The sequence below is a fragment of the Pelobates fuscus genome, chromosome 4, assembly GCF_036172605.1.
Source record: "Pelobates fuscus isolate aPelFus1 chromosome 4, aPelFus1.pri, whole genome shotgun sequence".
NCBI classification, from domain to species: Eukaryota; Metazoa; Chordata; class Amphibia; order Anura; family Pelobatidae; genus Pelobates; species Pelobates fuscus.
Window position 1 is genome coordinate 47,662,979 of NC_086320.1, and position 23,396 is coordinate 47,686,374.

Sequence of the window (23,396 nt, forward strand, 5' to 3'; positions counted from 1 at the left end):
ATAATAACATAATTTCAATCTACATTTAGATGAAACAAAACAAAATGTAATCGATGTATTTATTGAGCACACATAGATGATTTCTGAAAATGTATTTTTATATTTCAGAATTTTAAATGTAGACAATTTTGAAAACGTTCTGATTAATCAATTTATTTTGTTTTTCAGGAATTTAAAGTTAGCTCTTTGATTATCATACACTTAAAAAGAGATGAATAAACAGAAATGAGCTGCTACATAATTTGCAGGTTTAGTATTTTTTATTCCATTTTTCTAATTTCTTACATTTTAATAAGCCATTATTATCAGTAGTTAAATAGATGTCACATCGTAGTAGGCTGTAGATTTCTGGAGTTCACCAGTTCCTAGGTTTTCTGACAATTTTAGGTACATTTTAAAGATTAAGAAGGACCAAACCAGTTGAATGTTATGTGCAAGAGGTCTGTAGATATATACAATGTCACCAAACTTTAATCAATGTAACGATGGTTGAAGAAATAACAATACTTACAATTTAATGCATTGCTCATACTATGTATATACATATGTTACAACAAGCAGACTAAGAACTAGTACGATGCATGTGTGGAAAGAACTGTGGATAGCTGAAGCAGAGTCTCCATCATCTGGCACAATTGGGGCTGGTTTTGTTGTGGTTGTGGTTTGCAAATCTGTACCAAATGATCTTGTTTGTGCATAGACATTGTTGAGCACAAACTCAAGGATATATCCCTTGCCTGGAAACATAAAACGGATTTATCAACTTGATTTTGTTATAAACACAAACAAACCATCCATAACACTTCTTTAAAGAGACAATCCAGTCACCCACTCATGTAAGGCACAATGTGAAATTATTTTGGTTGGACTTAAATAATCCTTTTTTTTTCTATGTTTGCTCCATATGTCTACTCTTTCTGCTCTTGCCATCTAACGTGCAGTTTTCCCATTTTCAATTCCAATAATACAGCTCTGCAACACATACAGTCTTATAACTGGAAAAAAGGAGAAACTGAGAACTCCTAGAACCGTGACTTCCATAAAGTAATGCTATGCGATGGATACGCTAAACATTACTTTACAAAATGTATGGAGAATCATGAGTAACTTCCTGATTGGTCAGAAGTCAGTGCAAAGCATGACAAGTATGAGTTTATTTTTGTGTTACTTAATTTATTTGTATTGCATAAATCTAATAAATGTGTATACAATGTATGAAAAAGAGTTGGTGTTTATTTTTGTTATTTTTAATACGTTTTTGCAAACAATCAATATGCATCTATTATTAAAAAAAAGTCTCAGTGAACTTCCGGATAATCACTTGAATGCTTCCTCTGACTTTGAAAAAATGATCAGAGTCAGAGTCAAATCAGTAAAAACAGCAAGTTTAAACATGATGACTATTGATAATAAACTATGGCCCCAATGTAATAAGCTTTCCAAAATGATTCAATGCTGTTAGAAAAACTTCCCAAGTGATTTATCTACAAAACATCCCGTAGATGTACTTTACCATACTATAGTTTAACCCAGCTAGCTATTGGTGACTTATATAGATGAATTAATTGGAACGTTTTTCTATCAGTGTTGGATTTTTGGGAAAGCTAATTAAATTGAGGATTATGTTTCTATGTCAGAGTTCCAAATGGCTATGCAAAACTTTGAGAAGAATCACCCACTCAAAGGAGAGTCAAGAATTATTTTTACAGTCCTTCTGTGAGAGGCACAGTGACTGATTGAACTCCAGTGGAGAATTACTTCCTGAACCAGTTGAGGACCTGGTTGGATTAGAGTTAAAGGAACACTATAGTGTTAGGAAAACATACATGTATTCCTAGCACTATAGTGCTAGTAGTTGTTTAGTTCCCCAGCCCCCTTATCATATTGCAGTGAAAAAGCATTTAAACTTCCCCTTTTCTCCCTTGCCACGCCAGTCTCACAGTGGCTTGCCCAGCTTGCATGGCTGAGATCATCAATCTTGATGATATCAGTCAATTCAATGTTTTCCCATAGCAAAGCATTGTGAGGCTATTGCGCATGTGCAACATAACACCGTGCTGCACCAATCAACACCTCCTCTTAAAGATGCAATTAATTAATGCAACTCTACGGGGAGAATCCTGCAGGAACAGGCTATAGACACCATTAAGCTGTAGTGCTTCTGGTGACTGTAGAGTCCCTTTAAAGACAAGTGAGTTGTATTGTAACATGAATATGCTATTATTAATGGATTATATTGTTATTTGTATTAATTATTACTATTCCCGATTGAGAATGATGGAATATGACAAAGCGTCTAGTAGTCTCCTGCAGGTACTCTTTTTGTTGACATCTTGCATGTGATTGGAATTCTGCTCATGAGTTGTGAACTAGACAATTATTTTCCCACTTTTTAATTCATTTTAGTAATTATAAAAAAAAATTGAACTAACAAATAAAAGTAGGAAGATGTACATGATGACCTCAAAGTTAAATTATTCATTGTACCTGTGAGATTGAGGACAAGATCTGTGAAATTTGCCCAGCAACTGCTAAACAAAATGGTGGTATTTCCTCGTAGTCTTCCGCTAACATCAGTGTTATTGGAATATTTCAGTTTGGCAGTCAGCGACATAGAACTTTTACCAACATCAACACACTGTCCCTAAAAAAAACCCATAAATGAACGAAAATTAATGAAAGTGTTTGAAACACACATCAGTAACAAGCAGATTACTGAGCGATAGATAGATCTTACATTGGAATCTAGAGCCATCACGACAGGCTGCTGGGAAAGGATTTGGCCTGGTAATCCAGGAACAGGCTCAATGACAACTTTAAGTGTAGATACAGTGGCCAGGAAACTTCCAGATGAAGCATTAGTTCTGGTTACATTCTGTGATGCTATCTATGGAGATAATTTGGTAGACATTATACACAAGGAGCAATAACTATACCACAAGACATCTCTTACAATGCCATTTAATATTTTGATGAATGAGCCATTTTAAAAGGAGTACTAATACATAAAATAGGAATGCAATTTGTTACCCTAGCGTACTTTACTATGCTATAGTTTAACCTAGCTAGCTTGTGCAGAAACCTCTCCTCGTACAGCTCACTAACGATGATAATGGTAATCACAAGGGTAAAAATAATAAATCACTGTTCACCCTCGCTAGAAAAGAGATAATTACTGTTAATAACTGTGTTATGATAAAACAAGACTTTCAAGATCCTGTGTTAAAAATGCAATGTCCCACTCATTTAAGCAATACAGGGTTATACATAGCTTAAAATACAAAATATGCAGGACTTTCGATAATGGCATATGGTCTTTAGGGAAAAGATTGTGTCCGCATGCTGTAGTGGTTATGGTGCCAGGAGTGCAATGCTGCCACCTTATTGTAGGTAGCTAAACCATTTTAGAACGGTTGGACTTTCTACCTGGAATCTGCTTGATGCTGATGGAGAGCTTCACTGAAGCTTCATGGGAGTCAAATGGTCCTGTTTAGGAGCTATCCTGAGCAAAGCACGACAGCACAGGACTAGCTTATTGTCTGAGAGCATTAGCCGATTGCACTGCAGGGCTTATCGCAGACAGACTGGCTCTCTATGTAGCTGTAATCAATGCAGCAAAAGCAGGAAAGAAGTCAAACAATTCTAAAATGACAAAAGGGCACATTCACTCTAGTGGTTATGGTGTTTGCAATGTTCCTTTAAAGGTTATAAATGTGGTCCTCATGGGTTAAGTTAATTTAGTTTGATTCTCTCATGGTCTCTGCACCTGCTGTCATGAAAATAATGACATTGGACACATAGCATGAAATTTATCCTACAGCAGTAGGACTGCTCTTTTTTCCCCACTGTGAGACGTATTCACAGCACTAAGAAGTGTTGAGAAATGATAAAGAAATGTAAAAAATATCCACATTTGTAAAAAAAAAAAATCTAACCTTTTTCTGAAACCTATATTTTTAGGTTTCAATTTCACAGTAAAATGTTTCTACTTGTCTAACACAAATTTACAATATGCTCTTTTGGGTCAATAATAACAAGAGTATAAAAGATTACCTGATTCCAGTTGGGATCATCTGGGGGAGGTATGGCATCAGAGATAGCCAGCGAAGACACAGAAACATTCAAGTATGAACTAAGACTTCCATTGATTGAAGCTGCTGCCAGGGTTTTACTCATGGTTTGGAAATCTGAATATGACAAGCTCCCTAAAGAGAATAGATAGATAGCACATGGATAAGAACTGTTGTCTTTACTACAGAAGAATTGGATGCATATAAACACTCTATTGCTTTAGAACTCTCTGAATAAAGCTGTATTGAAGTATGGTGGGACAGAAAGTCCTTTGTCATGAATTGTAACACAGCGGTATAGTTCTATCTTGCATTTGAGTGAATCTCCTGCAGCTATTGTTTGACGATCACATAAATCCACAAAACAGAAACACTGATACCACATATTTTCATTAAAATATATTTTTAAATTATTTTACATGAAAAGTAATGTAGCCAGATCCAGTGAGGGGGGGCATGTTTTCGGAGCTGTTCTTGTGTTATCACATACCGTGGTTGTGGTTGTAGAAGATCCATGGCAGGAAGGAGGTTACCGTGACAATTTAAATGTTTTTTTTATTTTTTTTTTATTTGCTGCTATTTCAGTTCATGGATTACCATGTTTGTGATATTAACAAGTAAATGTTATTTGCTGTATTTCAAAATATATTCCAGTTTTTAAAGATTCTTTCTTCTTGGACCAATTGTAGTACATCTTTTAATAACTCCTATTATTTTTCTACTTCTAATAATTTCTACTTCATCTGTCATTGGACACACTACGCGGAGGAGGTGAAACATGAAAATAAGAGTTATGTATAAAACGTGTTCTGTTCTGCAAATTAAAGTACTGACAAGTGATGTTTGAACAATTTGTCAGAAGAGAACACCTTCCTTTACATAACCTATATATACAACCCCCTATGTTTCTGTTTCCCTTACTCCAATGCATGACATGTCCTGACTGCACCTGGACTGAACTGGTTACTGTTAAATAATTAATATACAGTATATTTAAAAGAAAAAGGAGCATCTAAAAAATAATTCAACATGATTTAAGGAATTTACCGTCTACTATTTAATGGTGTATTATCCAGGAAATTGATAGTTCTTAAAATACTCTTGTAAATGGTAAGTCAGACCATAAGGAACGGAAAAAGGCTAATTCTCTCTTACAGAGTAATACACTTGCCTGTTGTATTTGTACTGCTAGTACTGTTGGTTTGTTGAGAAGGTGGATCTGCAATTTCCACTGACACACTGAGTCCTCCTGTAGCCCTCTTTCTCCTACGACTTCCTTCTGGAATAATTTTTGTAATTCTAATTTTGCTGGCTGGGATCTTCAGGAAAAGAGCAAGATTTCTAACAAGGTTGTCACCGTAGAACTGATCCACTGTCATTGCAGGTAGGTTGAAGGAAATGACAATCAATGGAGATGTTCGAATTATAATGGGTGTTGATCCTCTAATTAAGACGTAAAGCATTTTATAATCACTGTCAAAATAGTTTTCTCCTGAAACAGTAGATGTGAGCTGGGGCAGGTATTGTCCTTTCACAAAAAAAGAGAAGGGAAAAAGAGAAATATGTTGACATATAATAATAATAATAATTAATAAACATTTAACCCCTTAAGGACCAAACTTCTGGAATAAAAGGGAATCATGACATGTCACACATGTCATGTGTCCTTAACCCCTTAAAGACCACACTTCTGGAATAAAAGGGAATCATGACATGTCATACATGTCATGTGTCCTTAAGGGGTTAAGGGGTTAAGGACTGGACTGTTTTTGCAATGTTGTACATTTGTGACCAGGCCTCTTTTTAAACTTTTGTGGTGTTTGTTTAGCTGTAATTTTCTGCTCTCTCATTTACTGTTCCCATACAAATTATATATTGGTTTTTTTTCAGGACAAAGGGGGCTTTCTTTACATACCATTATTCATATAATTTCATGTAATTTAATTTTAAAAAAATAAAAAAAATATGATGAAAAATTGAAAAAAATACATGTTTTTTTACTTTTACTTAAAAAATCTTGTACTCATCTACAAAAGCGAATGAAAAAATCTGCTAAATAAATTCAAAATTTTGTCCTGAGTTTAAAAATACCCAGTGTTTACATGCTTTTTTTTTTTGCAAGTTATAGGGCTATAGTTACAAGTAGGATATTGCGGTTTCAAAACATACATTTTTAAAATTTAGCAATAGTGACATTGTAACACTATTATCTGTCATGAATCTCTGAATAACACCCCACATGTACATATTTTAATAGCCACTTAGTCGAAAACACTGGCCAAAGTCAGCATTAATATTTGTTTGTGTGTGAAAAAAGTAAAAAACTACATTGAATGCTAATTTTGGCCAGTGTTTGTGACTAAGTGGCTACTAAAAAAGACTGGACATACCCCATTTGCAATACTTTGGGTTGTCTTCTTTTGCAAATGGTATGCCATCATGGGGGTAATTCTCATTCCTGGGCTACCATATGCTCTCAAAGGCAACGTAACCAACCTGGCCTTTTTCAATGTAAAAATATTTGACCCATATATTTGACCCTGTAACTTTCAAAAACACTATAAAATCTGTACATGGGGTTTACGGTTATACTCAGAAGACTTTGCTGAACACAAATATTAGTGTTTCAAAACAGGAAAACGTATCACAACAATTATATCATCAGTAAAAGTGCTGTTTGTGTGTGAAAAATGTACAAAAAAGTCACTTTCACTGACAATATCATCGCTGTGATATGTTTTACTGTTTTGAACCACTAATATTTGTGTTCAGCGAAGTCTACTGAGTAAAACAGTACCCCCCATGTACAGGTTTTAGGGTGTCCTTGAAAGTTACAGGGTAAAATATAGTGCTAGCAAATTAAATTCTCTGGACTTTTGGCCTGGGTTGGCAGGCAGGTCCCTCAAATTGAAATCAATAAAATTACTTAATTATGTAAAAATATTACATAAATATGCATGTAGAATTTAAATATATATGCATATTTAGATATTTGAGGTCTACGTGTATATTAATATAATTATTTATGTAATTTTGTATATGGACATATGTATATTTCGTATTATTTTTATTTATTTATATATACACATATATATATATATATACAATTTCATTCTAAGTGTATTTTGATATATATATATATATATATATATATATATATTACTATCAAAATACAGTTAGAATAAAATTTCATATAAATATATATATTTTTTAACATTTTTATTATTTTTGCATGTTTTTATTTAATTTAAATTACTTATTATTTGTATTTTATAATGATAGTTATATACAATATATCTAGTTATTATATATATATATATATTATATATATATACGTGTTTAATTTAATTATAAGTGTATTTTTATATTAATATATGTACATATTAATATAAAAATACACATAGTATGACATTATTTATATGATATATAGACATATATTATATACATATATAATATATGTCTATATATCATATATATATATATACACACATATATAATTTTTTTTTGTTTTTTTAATAACATTAACTCTAATTTTTTTATGATTTTACACTTGCAGGGAGACTGCCCGTCAGCACAGGCAGTCTCCCTGCAGGCAGACACTAGGACACCTATTGTGACCATGTGATCGCTCTGTTGAGTGATCACATGGCTCCTGGGGTCCTAATCTGCCATGGGGAGACTGTCTGGGCTGCAGGCAGTCTCCCCACAATGGGAGCAACACAAATCGCCGCCGGGGGAACAACGGCGATCGGGTATGTACATTGGACCGTTAGGACGGTTCAGGACCATCACCGGTCGGCAATGCAACCTCGGTCCTGAAGGGGTTAATATAATAATATTAATAATAAGAAGAAGAATATTTGACACATCTGTAGTTTACTGCACAGTGTTTCCTCAAAATTAAACATATGTCTCTTCTCCTGTATTGTCTAGAATTGTATTAAATACTGCAGGACTTATATACAAAATACCATATTTAATTGAGGGGTATATACTTATTTTTTTAAAGGGACACTCTAAGCCAGGGGTAGGCAACATTTTAGTAGTACTGTGCCAAAACAAGATTTGGAGGTCCCTTGGCGTGCTGGTTTTATGTTTTTTTTTAAATTGAGGTGTGTTTGTTGCATTATTTTGCTTGTGCTATTTATGGGTGCTGCAGATGCACTGTAGCATTGTATTTGTGTGCATGTGGGATGTTATATTGTACAGTATACGTTCATGTATAGTTTGTGGTATTATTCATAATACCTATGTCATTGTGTGTCTGGATGATATGTCACATTGTGTGTTCGGTGTGTGTGTATGTGTGGGGCTGCTTGGGGTATTGCATGTGAAAGGCTGGTTGTGGGGTTGTGTGCGTGCATGTGGATAGTCAGTGGTATTGTGGTTGTGGGGACTGTGTGTGTGTGTGTTTGTATTATTTGTATGAGGGGGCAGCTCTATTTATGTCTAGCAGTGCAGGTGGCTTCCCTGTGTTCCAGTGGGGATCGGACTGACCAGGTACAAGTCAAGGGCAGGACTCGAGCAATGTAAAAAGGTTGCTCTACTCCAGTGTCGATTCCTGTTCGCAAGAGCTAAGATGAAGTGATCTGAGGTCACTTTCTCTAAGTGCTATAATGCATAAAATGCCTCTCACCGCTTGTGATCACCACTCAGTTTGAACTAGCAGATACTGGAGTCCCACTGGGACTTCTGATTGTCTCTCGCAGTCTTGAATGTTGGGCAAAGACACCTTGAATGCCATGCATGGCACACATGCTAGGGGTTGCTGACTCCTGCTTTAATCACTAAGAATGAAGTGGTATTGGTGCCCAGTTGGTTTTCCATTACTCGAGCAATGTAAAACACTGCCATTTCAGAGAAATAACATTATGTGTATTTGTTAGAGAATGTGCAAACTATTTCCCAATTGCCAAGCTTGGTCCTCCAATGTATTATCTGTAGAATATATAGATTTATCATATTACTATACTGAATGAAGATTGATGAAAAGGATTGATATCACTGGATTGTTTTGCAACACAGAAAATATTAAGCAAGCTACCTGAATAGGTCGGTGCATTCAGAGTAAAATCTGTCCCAGAGCCTGTGCGTTGTGCATTAGTTGGATATACATATGTATTGTTGGCGTACACATCCAGACGCTGAGGATTTGAGAAATAAATAGCAACACGGACAGCCTGTGAAAAAGTCACAAAAATTATTAGTCTATTTCTTTTTTATGTAATTACATTTGCTGGAAATGTTCACAAGATATATAACATGGTCTCCTAAAGTACAATTACAATGATTTTAATTTTCAGGAGAGGAAGTGATGAGCAGAGTGGCTGTGATAAATTGAAGGAACACAAACATGTATTCCTGACCCTATAGTGCTAAACCCACCATTTAGGTGGCTTTCCCCCACTTAGACCCCTTCAAAGGAATTAAAATTCACCTTATTTCCAGCGCCACTCGGGTCTGCCGGTGCTGGCCCCCACCCCCTTGGTGACATCATCAATTTTGCAGATTTTTAGCCAATCCAATGCTTTCCTATGGGGAAAGCATTGGATTGTCTAAAATCAGCAAGGGGCAGGGCCAAACACAATTTTGGCCAATCAGCACCTCCTCATAGAAATGCATTGAATCAATGCATCTCTATGAGGTAATTTATGTTTTGTTATTCTGTCTCTCACTGTTAAAATACACCTACCATTAAAATTATAGACTGATCATTTATTTGTCAGTGGGTAAACGTTCAAAATCAGCAGGGGATCAAATACTTTTTTCCCTCACTGTATTTGCTAAACAGCAACTTGAGTTGAGTGGACGACCAATAATAATAATAAAAAAAGACAAAATAACAAAAGTTACCCCCACCACAAATCTTTACCTTGGGGTTGAGGGGTTAGACTAAATAAACCAATTAAATTGCAAAAATACCACATGCTGCTGTTCATCAAATGTTGAGATAAAAAGTGAAAACTGTGGAAAATTAGCTCTTGTTTTACTCTACTGAGATTATAATTAAGAAAGAATATGCCATCTTGAAATGATATCATAATATATGAATTATCCAAACATATTACCTTGGTACTGTCGCAGTTTAGAAGCATTAGTCTAAGGTTTTGAGGGCTGGTGCTAGTAAAAAAAATATCAAATGATTTGTTGGTTGCCACTATGGCATGGAACAATGAAACTCTCTTTTGACACGTGTATCCAGAGCACCATCCATGGTCCTGGGGACCTTTAGAAAAAGCAGATTTATAAATTAAACTCCCAATATAGTTAATATAATGCAGGTTTATTTTCAAATAGTCTAGCATTAAAAGGAAACATTTTACAAAGTCAAAACTGCATTTGCTACATCAGGTAAGATGTACTTGTTTTACCACATTATAGGATAAATAAAATTACAATAAAAAAATCAAAAACTTTTTATACACGTACTGAACATAAAAAGAAATGTATAATTAAAAATTGGAGAACTTAATTTAGAAGATTGTTCTCTCTGTAATAAACTAGATTTTAATAAATTACTTAATTTAAAAAAATCTCTCTCTCTCTCTCTCTATATATATATATATATACAAAAAGAGTATGGTTACTGGCTTGCTATGAGCTCAACAAAGAACCACATTTTTGCATCATAATTCCACTTTATACATGGATTCCTTGGATTCTTTGTTGAGTTCATTTGCATACACCTACCCATAATCCCTTGCAGTTGTGAGAGCACAGTTAAAGTGAGATTTCTGTGGGAAAAGCAAGTCTTATGGCTTGACTGGTGTGTGTATTTGTGTTTAGCAATGTATTAACTATCCACTTAGTTCAGGTGGAAGGGGTTTTCATCCACACTTTTTTCACCACCACAACTTTGTTGGTATGTACTTTACAAGTAATACCAAGCCTCCATAGCAAGCCAGTAACCAACCTCATGCTGATGAGTTGCATTAACAATGAAAGAGCTGTCCATGAGTGGGTCACTGGCTTTGTTCCTCTTCCTGAGTTATGTTTCAAAGCTGTTGTATACAGCAGACAAACTCCAAGGAATCCATGTATAAAGTGGAATTACGAGGCAAAAATGTGGTTCTTTGTTGAGCTCATATAGATGTACATATACATATATATATATTATTGAGAAGAATCTTGATTTGATTCTAAAATCAGATTTTAAATGACTTTATCAACAAATAACTACTATTTTACTATGATGGCCCCTGTAACATTTTTGAATTATTATTCTCTGTGTTGAGCTAACCTTCTTTAAGTAATTTATCTGCAGTTTTCCAATGCACTTAACTAAAATAGTAAAACAGTTCCTGAAAACCAAAACCTCTAAAACAACTCACTGTTGTAAAAACATGGTACTTTTTTTCTGTTTTGATGTTCAGTTTACACAAAAGAGTGTGCACTTTCCCCTTCTTTTAATTTAACCTGCTTCTCTTGCAGCATTTATCTACAGGATGACCTTATCCACTGAACCCTGTCGGCATGCAACAAATCCCCAAGTGTCTGAAGTCACTAACCCACGTGCTTTAACCCACATGCTCTCACTACAGCTTACTTGTATACCAGGAACTGCCAATTGTCTCTAATCTTCATTATTTGCTTTCTATTTATCTACTTAGCACTTCACAACCTAAGCATTATTTATATTTGCCCTTTACTATTTAACTTTCAACTTCAAAATTCCCATTCAGCATTATGTTTCAAGTCACCATTTTAATATTTTGATTGTAAGCTCAAGAGCCACCATGCTAAGCACTTTATGTATAAGTACTGTAAACGGATGTTAAGCTTATGGTCAGTGTCCAATTGTCTATTACTGATGGCATGTGATATGGTATTCTATTCACTTATAGTTCCAGTATGTCAATCATGTTTTGTTAGAATCAAGTGTTTGTCTTTTTTACCTATTGCAGGGCACTGCAGATAAGTTGGCACTATATAAATAATTGTAATGTTACCCTAGCATAATGTGAAATATGTTGTTGCTTAATAATTACAAAATATAAGCATAGATTGGACAGATAGACAGATAGAGTGGTACAGAGGACACAGTCTGTTTGAGCGTATGTTTGAAAACAAAAACTATTATTTTTAGAATATGTGTGTCATATGTTACATTATATCCAAAAATATTTAAACACTACGTACCATTAATAAGGTCGAGATACCCGTCACCCAGCACAGCCACGGGTGAAAGTCTTCTGGTCTCTGTGTCAGAATCGAGACTCTCAATTACCAGCATTTCATAGTTCAATCCAGTGCACTTGTAACTTTCCCAGGCTGACATATTTACACATGTTGAATCTCTGATGACCCCTAAAACGTGAAATATACAAGAGGTATTATATTTTTATTCTTTTAGATACCTCTTATAGTATTTTCATCCATACGTATTCTCATGAGAATTGGAACAATTCAAGTTCAAGTTTTATTTCAATAAAAATCAATCATACAGTATACATCACTTTTCAAAATCTACCACTGCCTACAGTATCTACTGCCGTCTTATATTCTTTGCTTATTTGCTTTCTGATACTAAATGTCAGTGAAACGGACCCTGAAAATAAAAAAGAAACCTTTTTGTTCTTGGAATCCTTAAATTCACTAGATTCCGAAAATAGAACAATATGTTCCTTTTGTCAATTCCTATAGATCAGAAAAATCAACAACTATTCTTTACACTCGAAATCCCCCTCCAGCCAAATAAGAATGACGTGGGGCTATTTACTAAAAAGAAAATCCTGGAGAAGTGACAAGAGACCTGGACATGTTTATGATTGTTAAAAACCTAATGATGAACAATGCATGTTTTTTTTACCTTTATATGGTGCCACTTGTGAGACAGGAATACGACTTCCATTTAGGCTGGTCAGCATTACTTTAGGGATTCGGTAATCACCCAGTCCATAAGCTGTCAATCCATTCCACTGATACTCTGACTGTGGAACCACAGAGCCTACTCTTCCAAGGAAAGATCCATCCAGATCTTTTAAAAGTGCTTTCCTCTTTGCATCACAGGACATATCTACACAGTCAGATGGGTTTGCTTTCCTACAACAGAGTTTGGCAGGAGACACGAAATATGATGAGAACATAAGAAAGGAAACTACATGAATGGTTATTATACATAAAATTTCATGTTACACAACTCATTGTATTACTTGGTTTAAATGATGTACTACCATATATAAAAGTGCATATAACATATAATGATGAGAAATGCATCAACTGAAATGTAATTGAACTGGTATAAAGTGATGATTTCCTGTGATATTTAATTGCATTGTATATAACTTTTGTTGTTATAAGCACAGTCATCCACACAAAGACCTTTATTTAATATTTTGGATACGCTTTCAAATGATTTTATATTTTTAAATAAACATTAATACTATTCACACTATTGACACTATAGTCACCAGAACAACTACAGCTTATTGAATGTGTTCTGGTGAGTAGAATCATTACCTTCAGGCTTTTTGCTGTAAACACTGTCTTTTCAGAGAAAATGTGGTGTTTACATTACAGCCTAGTGATAACTTCACTGTCAACTCCTTAGATTGCTGTCAGAGGCGGCTCTCTAATTAGGCGGTTTAGGCGGCTGCCTAAGGCCTCCCGCTGGCGGGGGCCTCGCGGCCGCCTAAACCGCCTGTAGGGCAGAGTGTGTCAGGTCCTCGGTCAGTGACCGAGGACCTGACACCAGAGGGGGCCCGGCGGCTTGCCCGGTATGCCGCCGGGTGCGAGGCCCCTCCTGGCTGCCCGGCCACCATCGCAGACACTGGTCTGCAGCTCCGCAGTGTGCAGAGCTGCAGACCATGTGACTCGCGAGAATTGGCCAATCAGAGCGTTGCCGCGGGTTACCACGGCAACGCTCTGAAATCTCGCGAGACTACACGGTCTGCAGCTCTGCGGAGCTGCAGACCAGGAGCAGTGGCCACCGGACCACCAGGGAGCCCACTGGACCATCAGGGAAATCAAGGTAGGCTCACCATAACCCCCCACAACACTCAGCCTCACCCCCCAGTCACCATCACCACACTCAGCCTTACCCCCAGCCTCACCATCCCGCCACCACCTCCCACCACCCTCAGCCTCACCAACCTCCACCCCCACCACCCTCAGCCTCACCACCCCTAGCCCCCATCACCCCCTCAGTCTCACCCCCAGCCCCCCTCAGCCTCACCCCCCACCACCCTCAGACTCACCTCCCACCACCCTCACTACCCCTAGCCCCCACCACCCTCAGCCTCACCCCCCCACCACCCTCACCATCACCCCCCACCACCCTCAGCCTCACCACCACCCTCACCATCACCCCCCACCACCCTCAGCCTCACCACAACCCTCACCATCACCCCCACCACCCTCAGCCTCACCACCCCTATCCCCCACCACCACCCCCACCACCCTAAGCATCACCCCCTCAGTCTCACCCCCAGACCCCCTCAGCCTTACCCCCCACCACCCTCAGCCTCACCCCCACCACCCTCAGCCTCACCTCCCACCATCCTCAGCCTCACCTCCCACCACCCTCAGCCTCACTACCCCTAGCCCCTACCACCCTCAGCCTCACCCTCCCACCACCCTCACCATCACCCCCCACCACCCTCATCCTCACCACCACCCTCACCATCACCCCCCACCACCCTCAGCCTCACCCCCCACCACCCTCAGCCTCACCACCCCCACCACCACCCCCACCACCCTCAGCCTCACCACCACCCTCACCATCACCCCCACCACCCTCAGCCTCACCCCCACCACCCTCAGCCTCACCACCCCCACCACCACCCCCACCACCCTCAGCATCACCCCCACAGTCTCACCCCCAGCCCCCCTCAGCCTCACCCCCACCTCCCTCAGCCTCACCCCCCACCACCCTCAGCCTCACCTCCCACCACCCTCAGCCTCACTACCCCTAGCCCCCACCACCATCAGCCTCACCCCCCCACCACCTTCACCATCACCCCCCACCACCCTCAGCCTCACCATCCCCACCACGCTCACCATCACCCCCCACCACCCTCACCACCACCCCCACCACCCTCACCATCACCCCCTCAGCCTCACCCCCCTCAGCCTCACCCTCACCCCTCTCAGGCTCACCCCCCACCACCCTCAGCCTCACCACCACCCCCTCACCATCACCCCCACCACCCTCAGCATCACACCTCTCACCACCCTCAGCCTCACCTCCCCCACCACCATCAGCCTCACCACCCCCACCACCCTCAGCATCACCCCCCACCACCCTCAGCATCACCCCCCCACCACCCTCAGTATCACCCCCCCACCACCATCAGCATCACCCCCCACCACCCTCAGCCTCACCCCCCTCTCACTCTCACATTACCCCACTCTCACTCTCACATTACCCCCGCTCTCACTCTCACATTACCCCCCCTCACTCTCACATTACCATCACCCCCGCTCCCTCTCACCATCAACCCCCACTCCCTCTCACCATCAACCCCCCGCTTCCTCTCACCATCATCCTCCCTCTCCCTCTCACCATCACCCTCCCTCTCCCTCTCACCATCACCCCCCTCTCTCTCTCTCACCATCACCCCCCCTCTCTCTCTCACCATCACCCCCCTCTCTCTCTCACCATCACCCCCCTCTCTCTCTCACCATCACCCCCCTCTCTCTCACCATCACCCCCCCTCTCTCTCACCATCACCCCCCCTCTCTCTCTCACCATCACCCCCCCTCTCTCTCACCATCACCCCCCCTCTCCCTCTCACCATCACCCCCCCTCTCCCTCTCACCATCACCCCCCTCTCCCTCTCACCATCACCCCCCCTCTCACCATCACCCCCACACCATCACCCCACTCTCACCATCACCCGCCTCTCCCCCCCCCCATACACACAACACACTTCAAGCAGCTACCCCATACACATAGGGTCTAAGACAAAAACGCAAACATGTTCAGAGACATACATTCACACACACACAAGGATACTCTCTGTCAGACACACTCTCAGGCACATACACAGGTAGACAGTGCATCAATGTGTATATGTGACACTTTTTTTTGTTAGTGGGGCCTCATGTTTGCGTTTCGCCTAAGGCCTCATAAAGTCTAGAGCCGCCTCTGATTGCTGTTAGAGATCCTTCCTGGGTCATGGCTGCCTGAAATGCATCTAAACATTCAGTATCTCCTCCCTCTGCATGCAGACACTGAATTTTCCTCATAGAGATTCATTGATTCAATTAATTGATTGGCCAAGGCTGTGTTTGATTCATGCTGGCTCTGCCCCCGATCTGCCTTTTTGTCAGTCTCAGCCAACCCTATGGTGAAGCACTGTGACTGGATCAGGCTACAATTCTGATGATGTCAGCAGACTGCTTGTTTTTCTGAGTCAAACAGCATGCAGAGTTACAGCTTTAGGCTTGAATACAGTAAGATTTTGCTATATTTATGAAGGCATGAGGTGCCCATTGGGGCTAGATGGTGGTTTTAACCCTACAGCGTCAGGAATACATGTTTGTGTTCCTAACCCTATAGTGATCCTTTAAGTTGTGTTTTTTTTTTAAATATTCAAATACTTCAATATATCAAAAAATATCAGCATATTAAACTCAAAATATTAAATCATTTTAAATGTTTCTGCAAAAATAATAAGTAATTGGAAAAGGTTATCTAAAAATATTAAATCAAAGCCAAAGTTAGCACAAAGTAAGTTTTCATTTACATTTGTTAGCTGCATTGTTTGTTTGTTTTCTTTGTTTTTTTTCTGAAAAATAATAAAATGTATAAGATGTATTAAGCCACCTGCTCTATCCCATTTTCTAATTTGCAGTGTTTCTTTTTTGCAACTATAACACAGCTATACATAACGTAATTTTATAGAGTTTTACAATAAGTGACTGTATGGACCCTCTTTCTATAAGAGAGACTATACATTATCTAGGCAAAGGGGATAGGTTATAATAAGTAACAATAGCCAACTTACGATGGATCTGGCCTGTGAACAAATACTTTCTGGTCTTCTGAACTATCCCTGATGTGTATACTGGAGACATGTATCGGATGCTGTAAGTCTTCATTGAGGGGGTTTGTCATGAACATCACATTGGTTTGACCGGAACACACGTTTTTATAGGTCACAAACGTGGTAGCTTTAAATAAAGTATGAATAAATTTTGTTTGTAGCAACAAATGTAGAGACAGCAAGAATCACATATTATTTACAACTTAAACATGGAATATCCTTCTGCAAATATTATTTTACCTCTTGTCTAATTACAGCCTACTTTCTCTAGGTTATAGGTTATAATTAGCAGATGTTTTCCATTATTTATTTTGCTTAAATACATTTGTCACAATTGTATATGTTTAATTTGTTTTGTTGGACCATTGCATGGTGCTACTAAAGGAACAACTCTCTAGATAAATCCAAGGGAATGTTTCTGCTGACGTGTAGTGTTTAGACCAAAACCAGTCTGAAATCAGGTATGCCCCCCCCCCCCCCCCAATGAATACATGCATGATTTTTATATTCATGTATGCTTCAGTAGTATATCTTAAAATAACTTTCAAAAGCTGCAGTTCTTATGAACTTCAGCCTTTGCAAGTCCTCTCCTTTTTGAGAAGCCTCTAAATCAATGCAAGTAGAACATGCTGTTTGGTAAGGGGGTGTTTGATAATTTAATTATGAAAGTGCCATTATGTGTAGGATTTGGCACTTTTATAAACTGGGGTTAACATAGGGTACTCATCACCATAAAGCACCTCTGCATTCTGATATACTTTTGGGGTGTGGAGTGGTCCTTCAAATAATAAACAATAAAAAATGGGTGGCTAATTTTTCTGCCCGATTTTGTATGATTTTATTATACACTTGGTATTAAAAAAACTAAAAATGTTGATTTTAAATGAACTTAGGTAGCACAGAGTTTCTATCAAATTCTTCTTCAAACTGCAATTCTACAAGAGAAACTAAACACTACCGATACATTCTGCAGAATTCATTGATGATACTACCAAACACAGTTTAGTTAAACTTGATAATTGGTCACCATTTCTTCCAAAAATGTCCTACTTGGAAGAATGTCAGAAACATACATAGCACATATATATGATCAGGAATTGAATTGAATGAAAGAAATGTTCTTTGTTTATTGATTAATTATATATTCTATCCATTTTTTTTTTGTTAAACTCAATTTAGTTAGTCATTATTAGACCATTGAATTTTTAATTTGAACAGAAAAAAAAATTGATTTTGGTTTTATATAGTACATCATATCACGAACATTAAAATATATATTTGATTTTCGATTTGCTGTTATATATATTTACCATTTACGTTCATTACACCGCTAATTGCATTATAGCTCATGGTTCCAGCATGAGGCTTTTCTGGTGCTCCGTTTTGAGCAGAGATAAATGAGGGCCAGCAGATACCACTCCTCCCACCTATGAAAAATACAGTTAATATGTTTCCATCATAATATATATCTTTATATCCAAGTCAAGCATACATACCGGTGCAGGGGTTAGCACATGCTTTATATGCCTTAACACATTATATTTGTGTTAAAAAAAGAAAAAGAAGTAGGCTAGATACATAGAACAATCTCATACATTAATCTATAGGGAGTAATAAAGAAGGAAGACACAAGACTCAAATATGACAGGCATGCACCGGACAAACAAACAAAAATAAAGATTTGGCATTAAATAAAAGTAAACACATTTTTCGGCATTGCACATCACTACTAAATACATATATCAGAACTAATAGATTCTGTAATCTAGAAATGATCTAAATGAGATCAAATCTATCTATCTTTCTATCTATCTATCTATCTATTTGATAAACACTAACAATCAGTGTATAATGGTTTACCATCAAAGAGTGCCTTAATTTTAATTAATTTATTCATTTCATTTTAGTTGCACATTTTTTTTTTTTTTAAATATAATGAACAAGAGTAATATAATAAACAAGAGTAATAAAGATAGGCTTCATAGTCAGGTCTGCTGTTTATAGCTAAACAAGATATAAGTAGATTATGTATGTGAGTAGTCAGGCTTGGCTTCATGGCTAGTGTGAGTAACCCCCTAGGCTGTTTACTCTGAATAAACGCTACGTTATGCATGTTTTATCAGGATTCCTAGCGACTACATCGTTAGAGTTTGTATTAAAAGCAGTGTGAGATTTCTTAGAAAAACTTCAATGGAACACAAAACATGGAACAGAAAATACTTTACGCCTTATTGTCTAACATGTTGGTGTCAGGATAAGGGTGGCGTGTTCAGATAGTCCAGCGTCAGCCGATGCCCAGGCTTGGGGGGGAATGAGGGCTGTCCATGGGTTGTGCCATGTGGGAGCTAGGCTTGAATTCCCTCCAACTCTGGGTTGTGGTGAAGAGCAGCATCGCAGGGTTAGAGGCTCGGGTCCCCTCTCTTGAGGCCAAGTCTCTTTGATGCAAGAGACGGCTGGTGCTCCTGTTGTAGCGTTGCCGCCAGCGGCGGTGGATTCTCAGCCTCCGCAGCAGATGTCGGGGTAGTATGCCCCTGGTGGTCTTGGGCCTTGTCTGGTCCGTTTGCGCTGAGTCAGGCATTTGATGTGGGAGTTCGCCTTGAGGGGGCCTGCTCACCTCCCGCTTCGCTCTGCTGCGCGCTTGGTTCTGACGCGGTTTCTCCATGGCGCGGGCCTCTAACTTTGCCCAAAAGTTGGCAAAGAGCCTGTCTACGTTGTAGAGCAAACGTTCAAACGTGCTCTGGAGGGACATCGCAATTTGCTCTGTGTCAGGAGCTTGTGTGTCAGGATTGTCCGCCATTTTGAGTTTGGCAGTTGCTGCTTGATCGCTTGATCTCGTCGCTTGATGGCTTGTTGTAGCCGGCTTGTTGGTGCTGGGTATGTCAGGGGGGGGACCGGGATGACCCCCACCGGTCCGGGGGGGGGGGGGACAGCTTGGAACTATTTGCACTCCGCCAGGTATAGGGCTCGGAGAGCGGCCGCCTCTCCTCTGCCCACGTTTGTGTAGGCCGCAAGCCTGAATTACTGCTGTCCAGTGCCAAAACGGCAGGATTTTGGCATCCCTGGATGCACCGTCGTTCCTTTATCTGGGAAGTCGTCGGTGGCTGGTCGATTTGGCGATTGGCCCCGGTATTTCCGTCGTTTATTAGTCCCAGGCTGTGGAGCTCAGCCGATGCACGTCTGATCAGCTCTGCTTCCAGGCTCCGCCCCCCTATTCATTTCATTTTAAACTTAATTTTAGTAATAATAAGGAATTGCATAGGTAATATTCCAGAATTCTGTTAGACCAATTAGGAATATTGCAGGCTACAGAGATAATCTAATTATTTGCAAGTGGAAAGGTGGATAGCTGAGGAGCAGAAGTCTTAGAACAGTGATAGGGGCAAGGGCATCTTGCAAAGATTTAAATATGTACACTGCGAAGGCAATCGAGAGAGGTAGCTAAACTCATGCTAGTAAATTACAATTGCAAGACTGTATTCTAAGAGCAGGAAGCAGAATAAAGATAATGAGAAATAAATATGGACATAAGTATGCAGCACATACAATATCAAAGAATACATTGTTCCTCTTTCCCTTAAACAGCTTTATTACCTGTTAAGGGCCTGGTGCTACGATGTTCCATAGTTAGCTTTATGTTGGCATTGCTGGCATCAAGAACATCTGAGCAATTAAACATTGGACTGCTTCCCACAAGCAAAGCATTCTGAAAGCAAAGTGATATCATTATTAAGTTCATAACTATTATTATGATACAGACATCAAACCACCTTTGCTACTTTAAATATCGAGATGTTCTTTGCAAAATCAAAAGGTTCTACAGCCTTGGACACACTGTTGAAAAGCTACAATAACAGCATTTTACAGAATTATTCACTAAACAGGGAATTCAATATTTTAGGCCAAAACTTGTGAAGTAGAAATTTTTACATGCAACTTCCCAGTTTATTTGGTCTATAATTTTAAACTCCTTAATCTGTCCCTGACCTTCTCTTTGAATTCACGGAATTCTCAGTTTATTAAATAATATACGTAATATAAAATATTTTTTATTTCATTTTTTTTACTGTTCTTCCTCTTTTTTCCTCTATTGGTTACTTTTTCTAACTTAATATGTGAACAATACCATGGCAAAATGCTACTATCACTATACTGCAAAATAAATCTAAATATTATATTTTATATATTAGATTATGCATCTTATATTATTTATATATTTTGCAGTACACTGGTCCGCCTGTTTTTGTTCCCTTTTTGGTTTATCTGATATATTTTCAAATTGTATTTTTTTTTTCTTTTTTTTGTACCAGTATTCTGCCGAGCCGAACTTTCAAAATTTGGGCAATCTCGAAACATTTTCAAATTTTGGGAAAAAAAGTTTCAGCCAAACCAAATTTTCTCACTGTGCACTAAATTTGCCAAATCAAATGATTATGATGATTTTTGAAACAGCTCAATAGATTTATTGAAAACTAATAATAAAATGATGGCAGTGAGTCTCGTTTAAGAATCATTGCATCTAAACTGACAATATTATTTTTTCTTAACTCTTTACTTTGAGTAATGTCTGAATGTCATTCACTACTAAATATCGACTGTTGTTAATAGTGATAGCTTGCAATTGCTAGTTACCAAGAAAGGACTTGAATTCCAAATGATTCAATACTGTTAGAAAAACATTCCAAATAATTTATCTACAAAAATTAACATAGACTTTAGTGGTTATAAATAATTTGTAAAATTTTTTTAAAACAGTACTGAAGCATTTGGAAAGTTTATAAAACTGTGACAAGGTTAGGATACAATCTTTTACCTTTTTTGTAAATATATTTCACTTGTAATATATGATGTGAGTGTGTACTCAGGACACTGTAGTTAAACTGATGGATAACAATTACTTACCGAGATGTTAACAGTTTTTTTAGATGCTTGGTGAGAAACCGACGGTGGAGCGTATACAATATTAAGTATGCCCATTCCGTTATCAACAAGGACCACTTCAGAGATCTGCACGCTGTCTATGGTCTGTATATTATAACATTGCACAGTTAGTAGGTCTACCTTAATAACAAATCCGTTAATATCAGTTATTCCATGCTCCATTACAACTTGAAATGTTTGGCTTGTTTACTGAACAGGAAATTTTAGTGGACTGATAAAAACAATTACAAAAAAAAAAAAAATTACAAAACTTATAAATAAGTGATGTAGAGTTTTTCCAAATTGCCACTTTTTGTCTAAAATTTGCAGTTTTAATATCAGTTGTCTACAATGTGCATTTAAAGTATGGCCTTGAAACTCAGGGTAAATTATTCAGTCTAATTATAATGAAGAGAATATACACTTAGTCTTGGTTATACAGACTAGTGCTGGCTCATACACGCATACACTTTATTCCACAGTTTAAAACGACCACTCTGGGCATCATAACAAATTGTAATGAATACCACTTTTTTCATGCTCACTGTATTGTGCTTGGAACATGATATTTCCTAACTTGCCTGTTGCCATTTTTTTTTCTTTGGCTGTCATTACGGAAAGTGTAACACATTTATAGAACTATGCAACACATTTTTTTTAATTAGTGAAAAATAGACCTTAATATTAAAGTTGTTTTTTTTGCTAAAATAACACATGCGAGTATCACAGACAGGGTCGCTCTACCTAGCTGTACAAAGTGATTTAACTCCCAAATGGCACAAACGTGAGCAGTTACACGACTACAGAGACATGGTCTATACAACAAAACCACACTATTAAGCTAAAGCTGTTTTGATGCCTAGATTGCTCTTTTAACTGTTTTTGGATGACAAGTGATATTTCACTAAATAATATATGTAAAAAAAAGTTACTTTCAACAGTATTGTTCATAGTATATTAAAATAACAGTTTGAAATGTTTCTTGTTAAAGATCTGCCAATACGATAAAATGATAACATTTTTAATAACTTGCTATTTAATTAATAAATCACTACAATGAATGTAAAGGTAGCAATTATATGTAAATGTCTCTTTTTACACTAATTCCTGAATCATTTAGTACTAAATTAATCTTAAGGGTTACTCAATGCACCATGACCACTTCAGTGACTTTAAGTGTCATGGTGCCTGGAGTCTGTGCCAGAGATTAAACCCTTAAGTGAGGTGAGGTGTAACTTCATCTGGAGCAGCATCATTAGCCATCCCGGAGCAAACGTACAAGCTGGCTAATACATTTTGTGTAAAATTTGCATCTGATGCCAGCATGAACGAAGCAGGCAATGGCAGCATGTCCTTCTCTCTGTGCCACCTCTGTCCTACCCTCAGTTTGTATTCCCTGACTTACCTCCACCTCCAGCAA

The 23,396-nt window shown here is 38.3% G+C and overlaps 1 protein-coding gene across 1 annotated transcript in view; it reads right to left on the reverse strand.

The window, feature by feature from the left end:
- Nucleotides 1-350: 350 nt before the first annotated feature.
- LOC134608371 (fibrocystin-L-like) overlaps nt 351-23,396 on the reverse strand; it is a 124,371-nt gene continuing 101,325 nt past the window's right edge. Inside the window, exons 68-80 of the mRNA XM_063451134.1 lie at nt 21,959-22,081; nt 20,651-20,762; nt 18,370-18,486; nt 17,021-17,186; nt 12,880-13,112; nt 12,210-12,377; nt 10,139-10,296; nt 9,115-9,250; nt 5,238-5,598; nt 4,054-4,201; nt 2,738-2,887; nt 2,488-2,644; nt 351-737 (exon numbers count right to left, since the gene is read on the reverse strand). Of these exons, the coding sequence (XP_063307204.1) occupies nt 532-737; nt 2,488-2,644; nt 2,738-2,887; nt 4,054-4,201; nt 5,238-5,598; nt 9,115-9,250; nt 10,139-10,296; nt 12,210-12,377; nt 12,880-13,112; nt 17,021-17,186; nt 18,370-18,486; nt 20,651-20,762; nt 21,959-22,081 (2,235 nt within the window). The 3' untranslated portion in view covers nt 351-531. The remainder of the gene's footprint in view (nt 738-2,487; nt 2,645-2,737; nt 2,888-4,053; nt 4,202-5,237; nt 5,599-9,114; nt 9,251-10,138; nt 10,297-12,209; nt 12,378-12,879; nt 13,113-17,020; nt 17,187-18,369; nt 18,487-20,650; nt 20,763-21,958; nt 22,082-23,396) is intronic.